General features: G+C 39.7%; 1 protein-coding gene across 1 annotated transcript in view; it reads left to right on the forward strand.

Annotated features, from left to right (window-relative positions):
- The window catches only part of arhgef16 (Rho guanine nucleotide exchange factor 16), a 41,134-nt gene that overhangs the window by 20,692 nt on the left and 4,642 nt on the right, over positions 1-15,800 (forward strand). Inside the window, exons 10-11 of the mRNA XM_089119341.1 lie at positions 633-725; positions 1,688-1,842. Of these exons, the coding sequence (XP_088975467.1) occupies positions 633-725; positions 1,688-1,842 (248 nt within the window). The remainder of the gene's footprint in view (positions 1-632; positions 726-1,687; positions 1,843-15,800) is intronic.

Below are 15,800 nucleotides of genomic sequence, written 5' to 3' on the forward strand. Positions count from 1 at the left end.
CCATGTTCTCATTTTGTTTATGCCATTCTCCTCTGACCTCTAGCTTCAACAAGGCATTTTCGCCCACAGGACTGCCGCATACTGGATGTTTTGCCCTTTTCACACCATTCTTTGTAAACCCTAGAAATGGTTGTGCGTGAAAATCCCAGTAAACTGAGAAGATTGTGAAATACTCAGACCATGCCACGCTCAAAATTGCTTAAATCACCTTTCTTTCCCATTCTGACATTCAGTTTGGAGTTCAGGATTTTGTCTTGACCAGGACCACACCCCTAAATGCATTGAAGCAACTGCCATGTGATTGGTTGATTAGTTAATTGCATATATGAATAATAATAATCCTTTAGGTGAGTGTATGCTATTCTTGAAGCCACAAGTTACACATGTGCAGCTTACTTATTATATTACTTATATTTTCATAGGGGTGAATTCAGGTTGATCGGGACACTATTCCTCAGTCACCTCAATGGCAAAAAGTGTCCCAATCAACCTGAATTCATCCCTATACTTCCAGTTGCCTAAAATATGACAGTGCTCATGAGTGTTTCTCAGAAATGATTTGGTAGCACAAACTGTACTGTACTGAAGCAGTTTTTCACTTCTCAAGCTTTTTCTCTCTTTCCTCCTGTCAGCTGGTGAAGAACTGTAATGATGGAGCACGGAGGATGGAGCGGACGGAGCAGATGTACACCATCCAGAAACAGATGGAGTTTGGTAAAATCAAGGTATGGCTGATAAAAGACACATTTAATTTCAGTTGAGGCCTAGTTTTCAATATAAAGTTTTGCAGTAATGACATACTCTTGTGGAGCGTCACCCTGTTTCCCTCGACAAAATCCAAATACTTAATATTTTTCCATTGGCTTTTTTGGATTATTTCAGAAAATAAGGTCTGTGAGTAACAAAAGCTTATTACTTTTACACCTTTTGTCTTTAGTCAAACGTCATCACCTGAACAGGAAAACTCATCTAATGCTTTTGACAACCACTTTTAAATCATCAAGGCTAGTAAAGCTTTAAAAATGACACGAGGGCATAACTGATGTATTGTACATCATACAATAAAGTGTGAATATATCTTGAGCTTGTGTTCACCGCAGACCTTTTTTCAAGTATTTTACTAAAACCCTTTTAAAAAACCATTGACTTGAGGACGATGGGACCTGAAGTGATAAACACTTGTTTCCAGGTTTTGTCCCACAAAAATACTTGAGATTTTTTATATATATAAGAAAACTAAAACCTTTGCAACCACTTTGATTTATTTCTGACTGAATAAAAAACACTTTACAATAAGGTTCATTGTTACTATTAGTTAACTGCCTTAGTTAACATGAACTAAGAATGAACTAATCTTAATGTCAATTCAACATTTACTAATACATTGTTAATTAATTAATTCATTACATTTTTACATTGTATTTTATTGTTACTGATTTTATGCATCTAGAATTGATTGGATCATAAAAAGTGAATATTACATCCCAAGTTTATGGATGTAAAGGGTTGGAAAATGAGTGAGATCGGAAGAAGTGGGGCAAGTCAATTGGATAGACGAGTGCAAAGACCAACTCGTGAGATCAGGAGATTTCTTTTAACAAAGAAAGGATTATTTCTCGAACCTACTTTGTATTTAAAATCTTTGTCATACAGTAGTGTGTCTCTTACACTTCATGTATGTTTTTAGCCTTTCCCGTTAGTGTCGTCGTCTCGCTGGCTGAAGAAGAGTGGCGAGCTGGCTGCGTACACTGATGATCTCAGCATTTTCAGGAAGGCGTTCGGCTACAAGAGCTTCTACCTGTTCCTCTTCAATGATGTGCTCATTGTCACAAAGAAAAAGAGGTCAGACCAGTGTCGCCGTACTTCATTCAGTGTCCACTCAGTCAACACACAGCACTCTTTTCAGTTAATAATTCTGGCGTTGACCATGTAACTGTTTCAGAAGTATTTCCAGTGGCTTGGGCTGTTTTCATCAAGACGCTTATTCTGTGGCAATAGGAACTTGTTCAAGGGATAGTTCACTTTGAAATACATTTTTTGGTATGTTTTGGCTTACCTCAAGGGCATCCAAGATGTAGGTGTCTTTGTATCCGCAGTAGTTTCAATTTTGATATTGTCTATCAGTCATATTATGGAGGTCTATGGTCACCACCTCAAAGTCCAAATTGAACATGATTTAATGACTCGTAAATGTAAGTACACATTGATGGCCTAAAATACGAAACGAGCGGTTTGTGTGAGAAAACGAACAGTATTTATATCGTTTTTACCTCTTGTTACCTCAGCCACAAAGTGCTCGCGCCCTCAGATCACTTGGATGTGGCTGTGGTTACAAGAGGTAAAAACGATATAAATACTGTTCGTTTTCTCACACAAACCGCTCATTTCGAGTCTGAGGCCATCAATGTGTACTTACATTTACGAGTCATTAAATCATGTTCAGTGTGGACTTCTCTGTGCATGCTCAGTGAGGTGGTGACCATAGACCTCCATTATATGACTGACAGACAAGAACGGTTTGAACTAAAAATATCAAAATTGAAAATACTGCGGAAACAAAGACAACTACATCTTGGATGCCCTTGAGGTAAGCTAAAACATACAAAAACATCATTTCAAAGTGAACTATCCCTTTCATAACATTGACGTACACAGAATTCAAACGCGGTTCAAACTGAATCATTCAACATTAATGCAGTACTTTCATTGAATTGTGCAGTTAATGTGCCCAAATCTGCATTAGTTGTCATTGTATCATTGATTTGTTTCTTACATGACCGATCCTGCACTGATATCTGGGCTTGCAGAATTCAAACATTCAGAATTCAAGACCCCTTCTGTGATGAACTTCTTGCATACTTCTTACTGCTGAGACTAAAAACAGACTTTCATCTAGTCAATTGAAAATGTAAACATGTATTATCTATCAGTATTTGCCAAATGTAGACAGAACATAGCCTTGCCGCTTTCAGTTAATGGGGAGTAACTTGCATTAAAGGTTTAGAAAATGGGCACCATTTACTCGCCCTCGTGTCATTCCGAACCCATAAGACTTTGGTTCATCTCTGAAACATCAGTTAATGTATATTATTATTATTAGGTGTTCAAGATAACAAAAATTTTTGTTATTTCGTTTTTTGTCCAAAACCCACTTTTGCGAACTAGTCCCTGGTTTTTTGCCCAATCGGGACCAAACCAGTCTAGGCCTATTCTCTGGACTCTCTAGATCAATAATTATCGAAAAAAAAAAGTTGAAATTTTGCATTTGGTTTGCTGTAACAGGGTCATTTAGATAGTGGTCTGTGGCAAAATTCAGTCCAAAGCCCCTAAATCCCCCCCCCCCCCCCCCCCCCCAAAAGTCACAACTTCACAAAAATCTATGAGCATATGTGTCCTAACATGGTTAGGAAGCATGCAAAGTTTCGTGAGGATCAGATCATAGGTGGCGCTATAATCGTCAAGAAGGTCTCTCATTATTAGGTGTTCAAGCACGAAGTGGTGCTAGAAAGAGAAAAAAAATCCCCTAAAACGCATCGTGCAGCCCAAACCGTAAGGGCTGGAGCTCTGAAACTTTGTCAGATGGTAGGGCCTCAAATTGTGGAGAAGCTATCAGAGTATGAGCCCGATTGGCCCATAGGTGGCGCTACAGCAACCAAAGTTCCTCCGCAAAGTTCCGTGAGGACCGAATTATAGGTGGCCAATGAGTGGTGTTTTACTGCCCGCTGCTGTTTAAATTACTTTTTTTTTTTTCACAATACTCAACTATAATTCATAGTATAACTTTAGCAATTCAATCTTTTAACATTTACAACCACATTTAGTAAAAAATGACTGTGATCCTGAAGTTGAAAATGAGTGTGTGAAATAAACTGTAGTAAATCATATTTTAACATGGTAAATTATGATAAATCATATTGGAACATGGTTAATTATGTAATATCACACTGAAATGTAGTATATCATGATAAATCATGCCTGCTACATACAACTTAATGTCTTTTGATGCTTTTGTGCTTAAATGCCTTAAAGATCTGAACTGCTTGAACACTGATAAATGCTGCTTGCAGCTTTAATTATTATTATTATTATTATTATTAACAAAATCTGTAAGGTTTCTGTCCTTTTGTTGAAAGTCCAAGTATGCAAAAATTGTAAGATCCCGAAAGGTCCTAAGCAGGGACGTGCACAGGAATTTTGAGGGGCAGTTGCTCTGACCTGAAAAAAGGGCACACACCCCCCCCCCCCCCCTCACGGGCTATATGAAGGAATATATTCAGTTGAATTTGTCACCTTCCAAATTGCCTTATCTGGCCGTGTTTATGTCCAGACGCAATGCCTCATCTTATGGTCTTATAATTATTTATGAAGATTGCAAAATGTCAGAGATGAGACAAATGAGCAAAAGAGTTCTTCATATTGTTGTTTATTGTTTTTTAAATTATTATTTATTTATTTATTTATTTGAAAAGAAATAATCTGGATTGAATGGAAAAAACTCGAAAAAAATAAAAAACGCTTAGATTTCGGGAAAAAATACAATTCTTTTTTTTGCCAATCCTGACCTCCCCCTGGGGCCCTAAGCAAAATTCTGCTAAGGGCCCCTCTACCTGATCTGTGATGCCATGTAAACCATTTGCCATTGCCACTCAATACCGCCCAATACAATCCTCCCTCCTTTAAACAAAACAGTCAAAGAATAAGTACAACAATATAGAACAGAATGAGGTTCAAACAAACAATATTTACTGAATAAAGCATTTTTATAGAATGTTAAGATAACAAGTGAATATTAACGTAAACATGAACAAGAAGAAAATAATAAAGTACAACCCTGAACTTTGGCTTTTGGGATTAGCTTTGGTTCACTCTACAGCCTGGGTATTTTCGGAATCAGTAGCCTATGATTTTTATTTAATTTTTTTTTATGCATGTTAAAGCAAATCTTGATTTATGGTTATTTACTGGGGGATTTGCATTCATATTGACCAGAATGTCCATCTAATCATCATTTTAAATTCAATATAGCCTATAAATCAATAGTCAATCAATGTCAAATTGCCAATACATTGGTTTATATCTTGCATAATTAGTGCAGTTGTTTAGAGTTTTTAACTACACTGAGACTAGATAATCAGTGTCTTTATAATGTGTACTTTGATTGGGAGTGCCATCATTCACGTATTGTACAGTATTTCTCTGGTCTCCACATTTCTGCTTGAAAAATGCGAGTTTCATTTCGTGCACGCGCATATGAACGCAACACACGCGACGCGGTTATGTTCTCCGAGCTGCAGTAAACAAACACTGTTGTTGCACTTTGTCGTTTATCAAAAACAAAACGTAATAAATAATGGTATTTTACTCTCACTTTTGTCAGGCAAAAAGTGATGCAAGAGATGCACTGCCTGCCCAGACAAACCATCAAACTTTGCTGACACTAGAGAGGACAGAACACAAGTTTACCTGACTGCTGTTCCCGCAATTCACTCTCATGTTTTTCTTCTTCCTCTTTTCGTGACGAGAAGGATAGTTTCGCTTCATTTTGTCATGGACTTCGTACACATTAATTAGCGCGCGACACGAGATGGAGGCGCGGCCTGAGTGATTTGCGGTGCCTTACCATACGCACCGGTCGCGTGCAGTCTATGGTCTCGTGGAAATAGTTTGACTTTCAATTTTTTTTTTTTTTGGAAGTGAATGAGGCTTTGTGATTTTTATATTATTTTTTGTCTAGGCCTACGTGAAATTCTACATCCATTGTACGATTTTTTTTTTCCTCAGAAGGGCAACCTGAGTCGAGAAGGGCATATGGGCAGTTGCCCGGGCAACCTGAGCAACCCCCCTGTGCACGTCCCTGCTCAGGTCTAAGTCTCATGGCCCTCTATCAGAAACCAGAGTTTTGAGAAGATTGGAGAAACTGAAAAAAAAAAATGAAAGGGGTACCACTGTCGTTTTTTTTTTTCGGGTCGAAATTTTGAGTTTCGATATCTCAGATCTGGAAGGGTCTAGAGTCTCCATTTTTGCTCTCAGGTCTAAGGCTCACGGCCCTCTATCAGAATCCAGAGTTTTGAGAAGATTGGGGATACTAAATTTTTCGCCCAAAAAAAAAAACGTAAGGGGTAACACTGTCGTTTTTTTTTTTTCGGGTCGAAATTTTGATTTTCGATATCTCAGCTCTGGAAGGGTCTAGAGCCTCCATTGTTGCACTCAGGTGTAAGTCTCATGGCCCTCTATCAGAATCCAGAGTTTTGAGAAGATTGGGGATACTTAATTTTTCGCCCAAAAAAAAAAACGTAAGGGGTAACACTGTCTTTTTTTTTTCGGGTCGAAATTTTGATTTTCGATATCTCAGCTCTGGAAGGGTCTAGAGCCTCCATTGTTGCACTCAGGTCTAAGTCTCATGGCCCTCTATCAGAATCCAGAGTTTTGAGAAGATTGGGGATACTTAATTTTTCGCCCAAAAAAAAAAACGTAAGGGGTAACACTGTCGTTTTTATTTCGGGTCGAAATTTTGATTTTCGATATCTCAGCTCTGGAAGGGTCTAGAGCCTCCATTTTTGCACTCAGGTCTAAGTCTCATGGCCCTCTATCGGAATCCAGAGTTTTGAGAAGATTGGAGATACTTAATTTTTCGCCCAAAAAAAAAAAACTAAGGGGTAACACTGTCGTTTTTTTTTCTGGTCGAAATTTTGAATTTCGATATCTCAGCTCTGGAAGGGTCTAGAGCCTCCATTGTTGCACTCAGGTCTAAGTCTCATGGCCCTCTATCAGAATCCAGAGTTTTGAGAAGATTAGGGATACTTAATTTTTCGCCCCAAAAAAAAAAACGTAAGGGGTAACACTGTCGTTTTTTTTTCGGGTCGAAATTTTGATTTTCGATATCTCAGCTCTGGAAGGGTCTAGAGCCTCCATTGTTGCACTCAGGTGTAAGTCTCATGGCCCTCTATCAGAATCCAGAGTTTTGAGAAGATTGGGGATACTTAATTTTTCGCCCAAAAAAAAAAAACGTAAGGGGTAACACTGTCGGTTTTTTTTCGGGTCGAAATTTTTATTTTCGATATCTCAGATCTGGAAGGGTCTAGAGCCTCCATTGTTGCACTCAGGTCTAAGTCTCATGGCCCTCTATCAGAATCCAGAGTTTTGAGAAGATTGGGGGATACTTAATTTTTCGCCCACGTAAGGGGTAACACTGTCGTTTTTTTTTTTCGGGTCGAAATTTTGATTTTCGATATCTCAGCTCTGGAAGGGTCTAGAGCCTCCATTGTTGCACTCAGGTCTAAGTCTCATGGCCCTCTATCAGAATCCAGAGTTTTGAGAAGATTGGAGAAACTTCATTTTTCGCCTGAAAAAAAAAAACGAAAGGGGTACCACTGTCGTTTTTTTTTTTCGGATCGAAATTTTGATTTTCGATATCTCAGCTCTGGATGGGTCTAGAGCCTCCATTGTTGCACTCAGGTCTAAGTCTCATGGCCCTCTATAAGAATCCAGAGTTTTGAGAAGATTGGGGGATACTTAATTTTTCGCCCCAAAAAAAAAACGTAAGGGGTAACACTGTCGTTTTTTTTTTTCGGGTCGAAATTTTGATTTTCGATATCTCAGCTCTGGAAGGGTCTAGAGCCTCCATTGTTGCACTCAGGTCTAAGTCTCATGGCCCTCTATCAGAATCCAGAGTTTTGAGAAGATTGGAGAAACTTCATTTTTCGCCTGAAAAAAAAAAACAAAAGGGGTACCACTGTCGTTTTTTTTTTTTCGGATCGAAATTTTGATTTTCGATATCTCAGCTCTGGATGGGTCTAGAGCCTCCATTGTTGCACTCAGGTCTAAGTCTCATGGCCCTCTATAAGAATCCAGAGTTTTGAGAAGATTGGGGGATACTTAATTTTTCGCCCCAAAAAAAAAACGTAAGGGGTAACACTGTCGTTTTTTTTTTTCGGGTCGAAATTTTGATTTTCGATATCTCAGCTCTGGATGGGTCTAGAGCCTCCATTGTAGCACTCAGGTCTAAGTCTCATGGCCCTCTATCAGAATCCAGAGTTTTGAGAAGATTGCGGAAACTTAATTTTTCGCCTGAAAAAAAAAAAACGAAAGGGGTACCACTGTCGTTTTTTTTTTTTTTCGGGTCGAAATTTTGAGTTTCGATATCTCAGCTCTGGAAGGGTCTAGAGCCTCCATTTTTGCTCTCAGGTCTAAGGCTCACGGCCCTCTATCAGAATCCAGAGTTTTGAGAAGATTGGGGATACAAAATTTTTCGCCGAAAAAAAAAAACGTAAGGGGTAACACTGTCGTTTTTTTTTCGGGTCGAAATTTTGATTTTCGATATCTCAGCTCTGGAAGGGTCTAGAGCCTCCATTGTTGCACTCAGGTCTAAGTCTCATGGCCCTCTATCAGAATCCAGAGTTTTGAGAAGATTAGGGATACTTAATTTTTCGCCCCAAAAAAAAAATGTAAGGGGTAACACTGTCTTTTTTTTACGGGTCGAAATTTTAATTTTCGATATCTCAGCTCTGGAAGGGTCTAGAGCCTCCATTGTTGCACTCAGGTCTAAGTCTCATGGCCCTCTATCAGAATCCAGAGTTTTGAGAAGATTGGGGGATACTTAATTTTTCGCCCCAAAAAAAAAAACGTAAGGGGTAACACTGTCTTTTTTTTTTAAGGGTCGAAATTTTGATTTTCGATATCTCAGCTCTGGAAGGGTCTAGAGCCTCCATTTTTGCTCTCAGGTCTAAGGCTCACGGCCCTCTATCAGAATCCAGAGTTTTGAGAAGATTGGGGATACAAAATTTTTCGCCCAAAAAAAAAAAACGTAAGGGGTAACACTGTCGTTTTTTTTTCGGGTCGAAATTTTGATTTTCGATATCTCAGCTCTGGAAGGGTCTAGAGCCTCCATTGTTGCACTCAGGTCTAAGCCTCATGGCCCTCTATCAGAATCCAGAGTTTTGAGAAGATTAGGGATACTTAATTTTTCGCCCAAAAAAAAAAACGTAAGGGGTAACACTGTCTTTTTTTTTTACGGGTCGAAATTTTGATTATCGATATCTCAGCTCTGGAAGGCTCTAGAGCCTCCATTGTTGCACTCAGGTCTAAGTCTCATGGCCCTCTATCAGAATCCAGAGTTTTGAGAAGATTGGGAGATACTTAATTTTTCGCCCAAAAAAAAAAACGTAAGGGGTAACACTGTCGTTTTTTTTTCGGGTCGAAATTTTGATTTTCGATATCTCAGCTCTGGAAGGGTCTAGAGCCTCCATTGTTGCACTCAGGTCTAAGTCTCATGGCCCTCTATCAGAATCCTGAGTTTTGAGAAGATTGGGGATACTTAATTTTTCGCCCAAAAAAAAAAAACGTAAGGGGTAACACTGTCTTTTTTTTTTTCGGGTCGAAATTTTGATTTTCGATATCTCAGCTCTGGAAGGGTCTAGAGCCTCCATTGTTGCACTCAGGTCTAAGTCTCATGGCCCTCTATCAGAATCCAGAGTTTTGAGAAGATTGGGGGATACTTAATTTTTCGCCCAAAAAAAAAAACGTAAGGGGTAACACTGTCGTTTTTTTTTTTCGGGTCGAAATTTTGATTTTCGATATCTCAGCTCTGGAAGGGTCTAGAGCCTCCATTGTTGCACTCAGGTCTAAGTCTCATGGCCCTCTATCAGAATCCAGAGTTTTGAGAAGATTGGGGGATACTTAATTTTCCGCCCAAAAAAAAAACGTAAGGGGTAACACTGTCGTTTTTTTTTTTCGGGTCGAAATTTTGATTTTCGATATCTCAGCTCTGGATGGGTCTAGAGCCTCCATTGTTGCACTCAGGTCTAAGTCTCATGGCCCTCTATCAGAATCCAGAGTTTTGAGAAGATTGGGGGATACTTAATTTTTCGCCTGAAAAAAAAAAACGAAAGGGGTACCACTGTCGTTTGTTTTTTTCGGGTCGAAATTTTGAGTTTCGATATCTCAGCTCTGGATGGGTCTAGAGCCTCCATTGTTGCACTCAGGTCTAAGTCTCATGGCCCTCTATCAGAATCCAGAGTTTTGAGAAGATTGGGGGATACTTAATTTTTCGCCCCAAAAAAAAAACGTAAGGGGTAACACTGTCTTTTTTTTTACGGGTCGAAATTTTGATTATCGATATCTCAGCTCTGGAAGGGTCTAGAGCCTCCATTGTTGCACTCAGGTCTAAGTCTCATGGCCCTCTATCAGAATCCAGAGTTTTGAGAAGATTGGGAGATACTTAATTTTTCGCCCAAAAAAAAAAACGTAAGGGGTAACACTGTCGTTTTTTTTTCGGGTCGAAATTTTGATTTTCGATATCTCAGCTCTGGAAGGGTCTAGAGCCTCATTGTTGCACTCAGGTCTAAGTCTCATGGCCCTCTATCAGAATCCTGAGTTTTGAGAAGTTTGGAGATACTTAATTTTTCGCCCAAAAAAAAAACGTAAGGGGTAACACTGTCTTTTTTTTTTCGGGTCGAAATTTTGATTTTCGATATCTCAGCTCTGGAAGGGTCTAGAGCCTCCATTGTTGCACTCAGGTCTAAGTCTCATGGCCCTCTATCAGAATCCAGAGTTTTGAGAAGATTGGGGGATACTTAATTTTTCGCCCAAAAAAAAAAACGTAAGGGGTAACACTATCGTTTTTTTTTTCGGGTCGAAATTTTGATTTTCGATATCTCAGCTCTGGAAGGGTCTAGAGCCTCCATTGTTGCACTCAGGTCTAAGTCTCATGGCCCTCTATCAGAATCCAGAGTTTTGAGAAGATTGGGGGATACTTAATTTTTCGCCCCAAAAAAAAAACGTAAGGGGTAACACTGTCGTTTTTTTTTTTCGGGTCGAAATTTTGATTTTCGATATCTCAGCTCTGGAAGGGTCTAGAGCCTCCATTGTTGCACTCAGGTCTAAGTCTCATGGCCCTCTATCAGAATCCAGAGTTTTGAGAAGATTGGAGAAACTTCATTTTTCGCCTGAAAAAAAAAAAACGAAAGGGGTACCACTGTCGTTTTTTTTTTTCGGGTCGAAATTTTGAGTTTCGATATCTCAGCTCTGGATGGGTCTAGAGCCTCCATTGTTGCACTCAGGTCTAAGTCTCATGGCCCTCTATCAGAATCCAGAGTTTTGAGAAGATTGGGGGATACTTAATTTTTCGCCCCAAAAAAAAAACGTAAGGGGTAACACTGTCGTTTTTTTTTTTCGGGTCGAAATTTTGATTTTCGATATCTCAGCTCTGGAAGGGTCTAGAGCCTCCATTGTTGCACTCAGGTCTATGTCTCATGGCCCTCTATCAGAATCCAGAGTTTTGAGAAGATTGGAGAAACTTCATTTTTCGCCCCAAAAAAAAAACGTAAGGGGTAACACTGTCGTTTTTTTTTTTCGGGTCGAAATTTTGATTTTCGATATCTCAGCTCTGGAAGGGTCTAGAGCCTCCATTGTTGCACTCAGGTCTAAGTCTCATGGCCCTCTATCAGAATCCAGAGTTTTGAGAAGATTGGAGAAACTTCATTTTTCGCCTGAAAAAAAAAAAACGAAAGGGGTACCACTGTCGTTTTTTTTTTTCGGGTCGAAATTTTGAGTTTCGATATCTCAGCTCTGGATGGGTCTAGAGCCTCCATTGTTGCACTCAGGTCTAAGTCTCATGGCCCTCTATCAGAATCCAGAGTTTTGAGAAGATTGGGGGATACTTAATTTTTCGCCCCAAAAAAAAAACGTAAGGGGTAACACTGTCGTTTTTTTTTTTCGGGTCGAAATTTTGATTTTCGATATCTCAGCTCTGGAAGGGTCTAGAGCCTCCATTGTTGCACTCAGGTCTATGTCTCATGGCCCTCTATCAGAATCCAGAGTTTTGAGAAGATTGGAGAAACTTAATTTTTCGCCTGAAAAAAAAAAAACGAAAGGGGTACCACTGTCGTTTTTTTTTTTCGGGTCGAAATTTTGAGTTTCGATATCTCAGCTCTGGAAGGGTCTAGAGCCTCCATTTTTGCTCTCAGGTCTAAGGCTCACGGCCCTCTATCAGAATCCAGAGTTTTGAGAAGATTGGGGATACAAAATTTTTCGCCCAAAAAAAAAAAAAACGTAAGGGGTAACACTGTCGTTTTTTTTTCGGGTCGAAATTTTTATTTTCGATATCTCAGCTCTGGAAGGGTCTAGAGCCTCCATTGTTGCACTCAGGTCTAAGTCTCATGGCCCTCTATCAGAATCCAGAGTTTTGAGAAGATTGGGGGATACTTAATTTTTCGCCCAAAAAAAAAAAACGTAAGGGGTAACACTGTCGTTTTTTTTTTCGGGTCGAAATTTTGAGTTTCGATATCTCAGCTCTGGAAGGGTCTAGAGCCTCCATTTTTGCTCTCAGGTCTAAGGCTCACGGCCCTCTATCAGAATCCAGAGTTTTGAGAAGATTGGGGATACAAAATTTTTCGCCCAAAAAAAAAAAACGTAAGGGGTAACACTGTCGTTTTTTTTTCGGGTCGAAATTTTGATTTTCGATATCTCAGCTCTGGAAGGGTCTAGAGCCTCCATTGTTGCACTCAGGTCTAAGTCTCATGGCCCTCTATCAGAATCCAGAGTTTTGAGAAGATTAGGGATACTTAATTTTTCGCCCCCAAAAAAAAACGTAAGGGGTAACACTGTCTTTTTTTTACGGGTCGAAATTTTAATTTTCGATATCTCAGCTCTGGAAGGGTCTAGAGCCTCCATTGTTGCACTCAGGTCTAAGTCTCATGGCCCTCTATCAGAATCCAGAGTTTTGAGAAGATTGGGGGATACTTAATTTTTCGCCCAAAAAAAAAAACGTAAGGGGTAACACTGTCTTTTTTTTTTACGGGTCGAAATTTTGATTTTCGATATATCTCAGCTCTGGAAGGGTCTAGAGCCTCCATTTTTGCTCTCAGGTCTAAGGCTCACGGCCCTCTATCAGAATCCAGAGTTTTGAGAAGATTGGGGATACAAAATTTTTCGCCCCAAAAAAAAAAACGTAAGGGGTAACACTGTCGTTTTTTTTTCGGGTCGAAATTTTGATTTTCGATATCTCAGCTCTGGAAGGGTCTAGAGCCTCCATTGTTGCACTCAGGTCTAAGTCTCATGGCCCTCTATCAGAATCCAGAGTTTTGAGAAGATTAGGGATACTTAATTTTTTGCCCAAAAAAAAAAACGTAAGGGGTAACACTGTCTTTTTTTTTACGGGTCGAAATTTTGATTATCGATATCTCAGCTCTGGAAGGCTCTAGAGCCTCCATTGTTGCACTCAGGTCTAAGTCTCATGGCCCTCTATCAGAATCCAGAGTTTTGAGAAGATTGGGAGATACTTAATTTTTCGCCCAAAAAAAAAAACGTAAGGGGTAACACTGTCGTTTTTTTTTCGGGTCGAAATTTTGATTTTCGATATCTCAGCTCTGGAAGGGTCTAGAGCCTCCATTGTTGCACTCAGGTCTAAGTCTCATGGCCCTCTATCAGAATCCTGAGTTTTGAGAAGATTGGGGATACTTAATTTTTCGCCCAAAAAAAAAAACGTAAGGGGTAACACTGTCTTTTTTTTTTTTCGGGTCGAAATTTTGATTTTCGATATCTCAGCTCTGGAAGGGTCTAGAGCCTCCATTGTTGCACTCAGGTCTAAGTCTCATGGCCCTCTATCAGAATCCAGAGTTTTGAGAAGATTGGGGGATACTTAATTTTTCGCCCAAAAAAAAAAACGTAAGGGGTAACACTGTCGTTTTTTTTTTTCGGGTCGAAATTTTGATTTTCGATATCTCAGCTCTGGAAGGGTCTAGAGCCTCCATTGTTGCACTCAGGTCTAAGTCTCATGGCCCTCTATCAGAATCCAGAGTTTTGAGAAGATTGGGGGATACTTAATTTTTCGCCCAAAAAAAAAAACGTAAGGGGTAACACTGTCGTTTTTTTTTTTCGGGTCGAAATTTTGATTTTCGATATCTCAGCTCTGGATGGGTCTAGAGCCTCCATTGTTGCACTCAGGTCTAAGTCTCATGGCCCTCTATCAGAATCCAGAGTTTTGAGAAGATTGGGGGATACTTAATTTTTCGCCTGAAAAAAAAAAACGAAAGGGGTACCACTGTCGTTTGTTTTTTTCGGGTCGAAATTTTGAGTTTCGATATCTCAGCTCTGGATGGGTCTAGAGCCTCCATTGTTGCACTCAGGTCTAAGTCTCATGGCCCTCTATCAGAATCCAGAGTTTTGAGAAGATTGGGGGATACTTAATTTTTCGCCCCAAAAAAAAAACGTAAGGGGTAACACTGTCTTTTTTTTTACGGGTCGAAATTTTGATTATCGATATCTCAGCTCTGGAAGGGTCTATAGCCTCCATTGTTGCACTCAGGTCTAAGTCTCATGGCCCTCTATCAGAATCCAGAGTTTTGAGAAGATTGGGAGATACTTAATTTTTCGCCCAAAAAAAAAAACGTAAGGGGTAACACTGTCGTTTTTTTTTCGGGTCGAAATTTTGATTTTCGATATCTCAGCTCTGGAAGGGTCTAGAGCCTCCATTGTTGCACTCAGGTCTAAGTCTCATGGCCCTCTATCAGAATCCTGAGTTTTGAGAAGTTTGGGGATACTTAATTTTTCGCCCAAAAAAAAAAACGTAAGGGGTAACACTGTCTTTTTTTTTTCGGGTCGAAATTTTGATTTTCGATATCTCAGCTCTGGAAGGGTCTAGAGCCTCCATTGTTGCACTCAGGTCTAAGTCTCATGGCCCTCTATCAGAATCCAGAGTTTTGAGAAGATTGGGGGATACTTAATTTTTCGCCCAAAAAAAAAAACGTAAGGGGTAACACTGTCGTTTTTTTTTTTCGGGTCGAAATTTTGATTTTCGATATCTCAGCTCTGGAAGGGTCTAGAGCCTCCATTGTTGCACTCAGGTCTAAGTCTCATGGCCCTCTATCAGAATCCAGAGTTTTGAGAAGATTGGGGGATACTTAATTTTTCGCCCCAAAAAAAAAACGTAAGGGGTAACACTGTCGTTTTTTTTTTTCGGGTCGAAATTTTGATTTTCGATATCTCAGCTCTGGAAGGGTCTAGAGCCTCCATTGTTGCACTCAGGTCTAAGTCTCATGGCCCTCTATCAGAATCCAGAGTTTTGAGAAGATTGGAGAAACTTCATTTTTCGCCTGAAAAAAAAAAAAACGAAAGGGGTACCACTGTCGTTTTTTTTTTCGGGTCGAAATTTTGAGTTTCGATATCTCAGCTCTGGATGGGTCTAGAGCCTCCATTGTTGCACTCAGGTCTAAGTCTCATGGCCCTCTATCAGAATCCAGAGTTTTGAGAAGATTGGGGGATACTTAATTTTTCGCCCCAAAAAAAAAACGTAAGGGGTAACACTGTCGTTTTTTTTTTTTCGGGTCGAAATTTTGATTTTCGATATCTCAGCTCTGGAAGGGTCTAGAGCCTCCATTGTTGCACTCAGGTCTATGTCTCATGGCCCTCTATCAGAATCCAGAGTTTTGAGAAGATTGGAGAAACTTCATTTTTCGCCTGAAAAAAAAAAACGAAAGGGGTACCACTGTCGTTTTTTTTTTCGGTTCGAAATTTTGAGTTTCGATATCTCAGCTCTGGAAGGGTCTAGAGCCTCAATTTTTGCTCTCAGGTCTAAGGCTCACGGCCCTCTATCAGAATCCAGAGTTTTGAGAAGATTGGGGATACAAAATTTTTCGCCCAAAAAAAAAAAACGTAAGGGGTAACACTGTCGTTTTTTTTTCGGGTCGAAATTTTTATTTTCGATATCTCAGCTCTGGAAGGGTCTAGAGCCTCCATTGTTGCACTCAGGTCTAAGTCTCATGGCCCTCTATCAGAATCCAGAGTTTTGAGAAGATTGGGGGATA

Source organism: Pimephales promelas, chromosome 14, assembly GCF_988280905.1.
Source record: "Pimephales promelas chromosome 14, fPimPro1.hap1.1, whole genome shotgun sequence".
NCBI classification, from domain to species: Eukaryota; Metazoa; Chordata; class Actinopteri; order Cypriniformes; family Leuciscidae; genus Pimephales; species Pimephales promelas.